General features: G+C 34.2%; 1 protein-coding gene across 1 annotated transcript; it reads right to left on the bottom strand.

The window, feature by feature from the left end:
* Window positions 1-735: 735 nt before the first annotated feature.
* LOC100769293 (olfactory receptor 8H1) lies at window positions 736-1683 on the bottom strand. The gene has a single exon (XM_027421179.1). It carries the CDS (start codon window positions 1681-1683, stop codon window positions 736-738), a length of 948 nt encoding a protein of 315 aa, XP_027276980.1.
* Between the last annotated feature and the right edge of the window lie 7664 nt (window positions 1684-9347).

Here is a 9347-nt window from a genome sequence, read left to right as displayed (position 1 = left end):
AACAACTTTCAATATTTTCCATATTGGTACCAAAATTACAATATACCATTTCCTTATCATTTAATTTAACTTCAACAATTTAGCTCTAATCCAAATTTTGAAACTGTTGATTTTCTTTTGAACTATTTGCATAAATGTGTTTAAATTAACTGAAAAAGGTTAATATTTGTGAATATTAGTCATACTATCAGTGGAAATTTAGCAATATCTTTATATTATAATGAGTAGAGACTTTCATTTTTTTCTGAAGTCCTATACCCATGGTATCATTATGTTGACATGGGATTATTATGTACTTTGTTCAGCTGAGGAAACTGAGGCTTCGAATTTCACTCGCTTAATATGGATAGGACTAATAAAGAATTCTTCCATAATATAAAGAGAATGACTGTTGAAACTGTTAATTTGTCAATGTTATGTTCCCTAACACAGATATCAGACATTTAATAATATATTAATTAGCTACTGTATAATCTTAAGAATTACAAATACATTTTTCACATTACATGCTGTTTGCCCTGATAAAAATACGTAAAGTATGATTTTAATATGTATGTCCCGATATCCAATAATGACACAGACATTTAAAATCACATTCTGAGAAATGCACACAATTTGTTCATGGGAAAGAAGCCCCATACAAATAGGAAGAAGAAACAAAGCTGTCAGACTTATGTAGAGAGAGGGGGTAAAGAAATAGAAAAAAGAAAAAAAACTAAAGATCTATTCACACTGTTATTTTAATTTATGAGTGCTCTCTCTCTTTTTCACAACTCTAATCACAGCGCTTTTCACTTCTTTGTTTCTGAGGCTGTAAATGAGTGGGTTTAGCATGGGAATCACAATAGTATAGAAAACAGAAGCCACTTGATCCTTTCCCAGGGAGTACGACTTACTTGGTTTCAAATAAGTAAAGATCATAGTTCCGTAAAAGACAGTGACTCCCAGGAGATGAGAGGCACAAGTGGAAAAGGCTTTGTGCTTACCTGAAGAAGAATTTATCTTTAAAATTGTAGAGAGAATGGACACATAAGATGAGGATATTGTGATAAGGGATAGCAGTAGAGTAGATCCTGCTAAAATGAATATGGTTGCTTCAGCATCATAGGTATCACTGCATGACAGGGCCAAAATTGGGAATGTGTCACAAAAAAAGTGATGAATTACCTTGGAGTTGCAGAAATTCAATGTGCTTAAGCAAAAGACAGTGACAGAGGAATCCATAGCTCCAATCATGTAAGACACAGTGATGAGAGCATGGGAGCGCCTTGTAGACATAATCACTGGATAGTGAAGGGGATTGCAGATAGCTACATAGCGGTCATAGGCCATTGAGGAGAGTATGAAGCATTCTGCAGCTGCCAAGAGGACAAAAAAGTACAATTGGATGAAGCAGCCCATAAAGGAAATGTTCTTTATGGAAGTCAGCAGGTTCTCTATGGTTTTAGGTGTGATGACAGTTGAGTAACTGAGGTCAAGGAATGACAAGTGGGTGAGGAAGAAATACATTGGAGTGTCAAGCTGGACATCTAGACGAATGATCAGTATCATGCCTAGGTTCCCCAGCACAGTGACCATGTATATCAGGAGAAACAGCACAGAGAGGGCCAGCTGGATGTCTTTGGAATCTGTCAATCCCATTAGCATGAAGTCAAGTTCATTTGTATGTTTCCAGGTATTCATAGTTAATGGTCCTAAAATCTGGATATACAAAACACAATACTTAGTTTGAATGATTTAAAAAAAATTATGTATATGCGCTTAAAATTTTTGTTAACTATATTTCATCTCAAACAATATTATTTTACAGTTTGTGGTTGTAAGCAATTTAGTAGGCAAAATAGATATATATAAATCACCAGTTGAATATGATCACATATTGTTAGCATACTTCACAGTGTTTGTGAAACTTGTACTATAATGATTTAATTCCTTTAGATTATAAGAAATGCTAGACTACATATACTACTATTACTCATTTATTTATATTAAATAAATACTGCAAAAATATCAAGTATTTTAAGAGAATTCAATACAATTGTGTCTATAAAGATTTTGAGCCTAGAGTCTACTCATAATTCTGTGATCCTCATTTTTATTGAGCAAACACAATTGAAATATTGCACATACTGTGAACAAGGATATAAAACAAACTTAATTTATGATTAGTTACTTATTCATTAACAATGTGAATTAATTTTGATTACAAATAAATTTCACTTTTTAACAGTAATATAATCGTCTTTACTAAGATATGTAACTATTAAGGATGAGAGGATGTTTAACTGACCACCCAAAGTCAATGTTTTCTAAGATTAAAATCTCCAGCTGTGAGTATTTAGTTTAGAATCCCATTCCATCAGTTCCATATTTCTGTTGACAAAAAATTTGAATCATTTATAAAAACGATAAATGATACTTGTATGTTGATTTTTTAATGGAGCTCCTGTTTTATGATAACTTATCTAATCCCTCCTAATTTTAAAAATACTTACTGTGAAACAAAATTGGTGAGGAAAAAGCAAACAGACTCTTATAAGATTTTAGGTGAAACAATTTCCAACTGCTTATTTTTCTCACGAAACATAGGAAATCTATATAAGGATTTGAAAATGTCTATACGAAAGCATTATTTTCCTTTAGATATTTTTTCTAACTCTTTTTGTGAGTTCATTACTTGTACTGTGAAGATAAATTTAAGCACCATAGAAATTTTATGCAGGTCTCAGTGAAATGAAAATTTTCTTAGTAAGTTATGGTCCAAAGGAAGCCCAGGAGTTCCTGTGTATAAACAGGCCAGTATATGCCTTGCCTCTCTGGTGAATTAGTCCAGCTGCCTCATGAAGAACTATGAGCATCACGCAACATGTGGTCATCTACAGGGGCCAATTTCCAAGCAAGATAACTTGGCACACTTTCAGAACTAAAGTTCAAGAAGAAATTTAGCCAGATAAAGCATCATCACACTGTCTTCTTTCTGATGCACCAAATTAAATCTATGTGCACATATTTTATTTAATATTCATATTAAATTGACTCAATTGTTAAATACTTTCATGATTTATATTTTATAGTACAGTGATCAAGTAGGTATATTTTATGTACTGTGGAAAAGTGAATTTTTCTGTATATTATATTTTCTGATATATTAACTATTAACTATTTCACTAATACTCATTTTTTCTTACAGTCATTTCAGAATTGATAAAGCACAGAAATGTTCATAATGGCCGTGCATTATTGTACCAGTGTAGTATCACAACAGTAATACAAAACTGTTCAGACATTTAACTTTAAATATAATGCACAACATTTCTTAACTTGTAACATTTAAAATTTTTTTTTCTCTCCCTCTCCCTCTGTCTTTCAGGCATTCATGTACTTTCTCTGTTTCCCTTTCTTCTCAGCCTTTCTTCATCTCTTAGTAAATATTGTTCTTTTCATTTTTAATTAATTTTCATTTGATTGTGTTCACATATATTTATTGGACATAATGAAACCATTATGAGAAATTTTCATACAGGTATAAATGTACTTTGATCATTTTAATGCTTCCTAATTCCTGTCCTCTCTGGCCTCCTCCCTCTTCGTCATCAACTTTCTCCTTGATCATAGTTCCCTTGTAAATTCATATTTCATTTTGCTATATTCTATATATTGAAAATGTAGCATTTGATGCTGCAAGTTACTTAATATGATGACCCCACATTTACATTCATTTTGTAATAAGCAACAGGCTTTGATCTGGCCAATCTCTAAGTATCAGATGTGAAATGCGCCAGATTTTCTTTACCATCACATCTCTACATAAGCACTGAGATTAAGTCCATGGCTTCACCATTTAGTTGGCACATAGATGTGCCACTATCACTATTGTATGGTTATCTATGGTCTTTATGTGCACATGAAAGAGCAGTACAGCTTGATCATGTAGTAATTGTCTTTATTTTTAAAGTGGAAAGCACATATCAATTTGTATCAGAAATGAAGTAATTGATATTCCAACTCTAACTAGCTATGCATATAAGAGTTTCTATTTCACCCTTTCACCCAGCATTTGATATTTTGTTTCTTGATGACAGTCATTATGACACTGAGAATGATTCTCAGTATATATTTAATTTGCATTCCCCACATATATAAGGATGTTAAACATTTTTGTGTAATTATATGCTACTTATACTTCTTAGATAAGTGCCTGTTCCATTTAATAGCTCATGTGTTGTTTTCACAAGTCATTTATTAAAATTCTACACCTACCTCCACAGTAAAGAAATAACTATTAAGTTTTTCTCCCATTCTCTTTTATGAATATGCATTATATTATATGTTTTATTTGTCATGCAAAGCTATTTAACTTGGTAAAATCCCATATGGAAGTGTCATCACCATCATGGTCAAGTAATTCTGTTTTAAATCTTTGTGGAATTTAACTGGGTGAAATGTGTGACTTTGTTTTTAGATATGTATTCTCTTTCCTTGATTCATTTTTCTATATTTTGTGATAATACCTTTGTGTTGACCCACCCAGTCCAACTCGGCTAAATATTTCCAGATATAAGTACATGCTAAAAAGATTTGTGTGTGAAATCCAGGGGACTCAGGATGTGTGAGTAGTGCAAACAAAACACTTCTCATATTTTAATATTAAAGTAAGAAAAATATCTAATGCCACTCCCAGTTAGCTTAAGCAAATGAAAGAAGAACAAGGAAATACACCATGTGTTATACTTTATCATTTCTGGTCATATGAAAATAGACAAGAATATTTCTCCCAGGCTTTTGCGTTCCCCACTGAGATGATGGTGAAATGACAGGGAATTTCTGCTATGTCCTTGCTTTCAAGTACATCAAATTACTGTAGTTCGTGCAATTATTCCTAGAAGGACTCCTTATTGGAAGAACATCCTGTACTCTGCCCCATCCATAGGTCTCAGTAAGTTCACAGTTTTCTTCCTTGGATTCCCACACCATGTAGCATGGTTTGAAATGGGATATGCTTATGTCTCCAGCTTTGCTTTACATTTTCTGCTTGTGATTTCTATTAACTATCCTCTACACAATTTTTAGATATTGTTTATATGTTTTGGTAAGTATCATTGGTAAGTATCATTGGATGGAGATGAATGATTGTTACTATTATGGCCATTTTAAAAATATTTTATTGTGTTGATCCATGAACATGGAATGTCTTTCCATTTTCTGATATATTTTTAATTTTGTTCATAAATATGCTGTAGCTTTCATTATAACTGTTTGTCATGCACTTTCATGCATTGTGTTAATTATATCTTCTATATTTACAATTGGAAACTTGATTGTTTCTTGATTGCTTTCTAACTATGGTATTGGTTTGTAAAAAGTGTGCATATTTATGTATGTATATAATTAACATCAACTAAATGGACATGAATTATGCCAGATTTAACAAAATTCCAGAAAAACCTTAAAAGTTTGTGTTCTCCAAGTGAGATATGGTTTTCCATTATGTATGATTAAACTTTGTAAATAAATTTACTCCTCAGTTAATCATATTTACAGTATGATTAGTTATGCTTTTGTGCTTTGGTCACAGAAGTTTCTTTGATAGTAGCTGGCAGGTAATGATGAGACTCCTAACTAGTAGTTGTACCAAGAATGTTCAGTGGTAGACTGGACATCTGTAACCCTTTTCAAGACTCAGAAAGCATCCTAGGAAATAGGCAAACAGGATTTTAAGAGGTAAAGGTTAAGGAACAGTGTCATTGGAAGTTGTCCCTTGAACATAACCTGGACTCATATCATCAGAGCATATATAAACATATCACATGATTAAATAAGAGATTTAGGATCAAAGATGGCCCAAAAAAGTCAATGTGTACACTACAAGCAATTTTAAATTATTATTTATAACTACAAATATAAAAATAAGGACACCATGGTTGAAGAGATGCTCAGTGGTTAAGAACACTAAGTGTTCTTCCTGAGGAATTAGGTTCAATTCATAGAAACCATATGGTGGGTGACTACTATAGTGTTATATTATTTAGATTTTTAAAGCTTCCCTGAGGATTCAGAAGGCAGTCAGCCAAAAGACATAGAAGCCAGGCACACACCTTAATCCCAGCAGCCAGAAGGTAGGAGATGGTAGTATATACCTTTAATCCTATGACTGAAGGGGTGGATGGCTCTCTATGAGTCCAATGCCACCCAGATCTACACAGTCCTAAAGAGAAACAACTCACACAAAGATGATTTCAGCACCTGGGATCACACTCCATTAATCCCAGCATTAAGGATGTATATGAGACAGGAGCAAGGTCTCAGTATCAGGCATTCATGCTCCCACCACACTGAGGAGAGAAGGAGGATCCGCCCATTCAGCCTGAGGTAGAGGTAAGAGCTAGTGGCCCACTGCTTTGATTTTCTGTTCTTCAGCTTCAAGTTTGAACCCCCAAATCAGTTTTTGGGTGTTTTATTAATTCATGATACAGACAATCTTTTCTATCTCCAATTTAAGTTGATCTAATACTCTCTTCTGTCATGTGGTGCACAAATAGGCAAAATATCTAAAACATAAAAAAATAAATAACAAAATTTGAAAATATACTGAAATACTAAGAAATATAGATTATAGACAGCAAATATATCAGAAAAAGATTATAGACAACAAATTTTTAATGTTATTGATGGAGGATAAAGCCCATATTAAAATAGATTTTAAATGAAGGGAAATATTATACACATTTATCAGACAAGTAAAATTGTCAATTTTGTATTTGTGAAAAATTGTCACATAATTAACCACTAAGCTGGAGGTAGAGCACTTGGCTTACATACAAAGAGAGCATTCATAAAAGATAAATTAAGTTTAATTTTTCACTAACAATTAGCATAAGATACCATTTGAGTTGAGACTATGAAATCCCTTGTGGTATTTACTTATTTATTTGATCTTTTTGGTCTATCTGCCAAAATACCATCTCCCTCCACACTCATCCTAACATGCCAAACTAAGATGTCATTTTAGAGAAAAGGGAGATTACTATGATCTCAGCTGGAAGAGGAAACAATCATGTGGTTCCTTGCTATTTTGGCTGGGTGAGTTTATCAAACTGGAATTAACTCTGTGATATGGCTGCCAACAACTAAAAATATCATAAAAAGAACAACTGTCATGTAATTTCACCATCTTCTTTGTTACCGTGATTACATAGAACAAATAAAAATGGTGACACTCATAAAATTTCATGGGACAGGTCTTCTCCTACAGCCTTCCTCTAGAACCTCATCATTTTTCTCTACTGCCAACTTCTGCAGACACTGCCTGGGGACCTGCTGGCCAGGCTGGGCAGGTAGATTCCATTCACACTCACCCACACAATTCACTTTGACTTCTGCAGCCTTATCCCCAGCTGTTTAGTAGACTGTCTGCTATGGATTCTCTTCTCTGTCCCCATTTCAATTAGTCTACATAGAATCTGGTAACATACCTACATTTCCTCTCTCCTATTGATGCTCTCAGCCCAGACCCGTTTTAGCCCTTCCCATTACTTAGTGATAGCTCCCAATACCTAGAAAGGCTTTCTACATGGGATCCCTTAAAATATGTCTTAAAATAATTAGAAGAAAGAGATCCTGCATGGCTGGATTATAATGTTTGCAGAAGTCATATGTTATGGGTGTCAGATGTGGCATAAGAATAATTGGTTATAGAGGCCACAGAGGCTCCAAAATCAATATAGGTTTTTGCTATTCCTCTTGATTGCCCATTAGAATTAGACAGTAAGGCCCTATTACTTAAGGCAACCTAGGTCCCACAATGTTAATATGGAAAAAATAAAGCTTTAATTATTCTGAATAACTTCTCCTTGCTTGCTATCTTAATTAGTGCTACAAAATTCCATACAGGCTACTGAGGGAGAATAGGCATCAAAATCTTAAATCACTGTTAACTCTACAAACTACAATGCCAAAATTCCAGGAAAAATGTAACCATTGGTGCAATATTTTTATGCTTTTTAGACATAAACCACAGCTCTCTGACTAGACTTAATAGGGGTATGAGTCATTAATGTGGTCTCAAATACTGAGTTATTGGTTGCTGAAAGATTCTGGGAAAGAGAGACTCATTATCTTCAGTTGTGTACCATACATGGGCCCATCAATCCACACAATAATATAGAGTACTTGGTTTAATCTTTTTTTTCTGACACAAAACAATAAGTCATAAATTCCTCACATGTTAAAAGACAGAAAATTCTGACACTGAATTACCAACATGTCAGGAATTTCTATCTAGGACTCTTATATCATTAAAAGTGTTTCTTTTTTATTTTTAAAACTTTTTTCCATTTTTTATTTCATTTTACTTTCCAACTACAGTTCCCCCACCCCTCCTTCCACTACCCGATCTACTCCCACCTCTGTTACCTCCCTCCCTAGTCTATCCTCAGTCTACTCCTCCTCATTGGTACAGGTTCCCATGGGGAATCAACATAGTCTGGTACAATTTGGGGGGGGGGCAGGGATAGGCCCCTCCCTCTCCCATGATTTATAATTGTGCATGGTATCCTACCATAAGGAATGGGCTCCAACAAGCTTCCTCATATACCAGGTTTGTATTATGGTCCAACTGATAGGTGCCCCTCTGATAGTTCAAGCTTCAAAACTGTCTCCCACATATGAAGGACCTAGTTTGGACCCCTGGAGTCTCCACAGTTATAGGTCTAGAGTTCATAAGTTTCCACAAACAACTGTCTCTTTAGATTTCCCCAACATTGTCTTGGCTTCCCTTGCTCATATGTTCATTTCTCCCTCTCTTTGCCTGGATTCATGGAGCTCAGCCTGGTTCTTGTTGTGGATCTCTGCATCTGGTTTCATCAACTACTGCATGAAGTACCCAAACCACAAAAAGATGCAAAAAGAAAGAGAACTACAGACCAATCTCTCTCATTAACATTGATGCAAAAATACTCAACACAATACTGGCAAACTGAATCCAAAAACACATCAAATAAATTATCCATCATGACCACATAGGCTTCATCCTAGAAATGTAGGATTGGTTCAACATACAGCAATGTGTCAATGTAATCTACCATATAAACAAACTGAAACAAATAAACCACATAATCATTTTATTAGATGCTGAAAAGGCCTTTGATAAATTCAACATATCTTCATGATAAAGGTCCTGGAGAGATCAGGAGTAAAAGGAACATAACTAAACATAATTAAGGCAATATATAGCAAGGCAGCAAAGTGATTGCACTAAAATCAGTAACAAGACAAGGATGTCCACTCTCTCTATCTCTATTCAATATAGTACTAGACATTCTATCTAGAACAATAATACTACAAAAGGA

Source organism: Cricetulus griseus, chromosome 6 (assembly GCF_003668045.3).
Source record: "Cricetulus griseus strain 17A/GY chromosome 6, alternate assembly CriGri-PICRH-1.0, whole genome shotgun sequence".
Lineage (NCBI taxonomy): Eukaryota > Metazoa > Chordata > Mammalia > Rodentia > Cricetidae > Cricetulus > Cricetulus griseus.
Note: the sequence above shows the minus strand (reverse complement) of the source record. Positions and strands in the feature narration are given on the sequence as shown.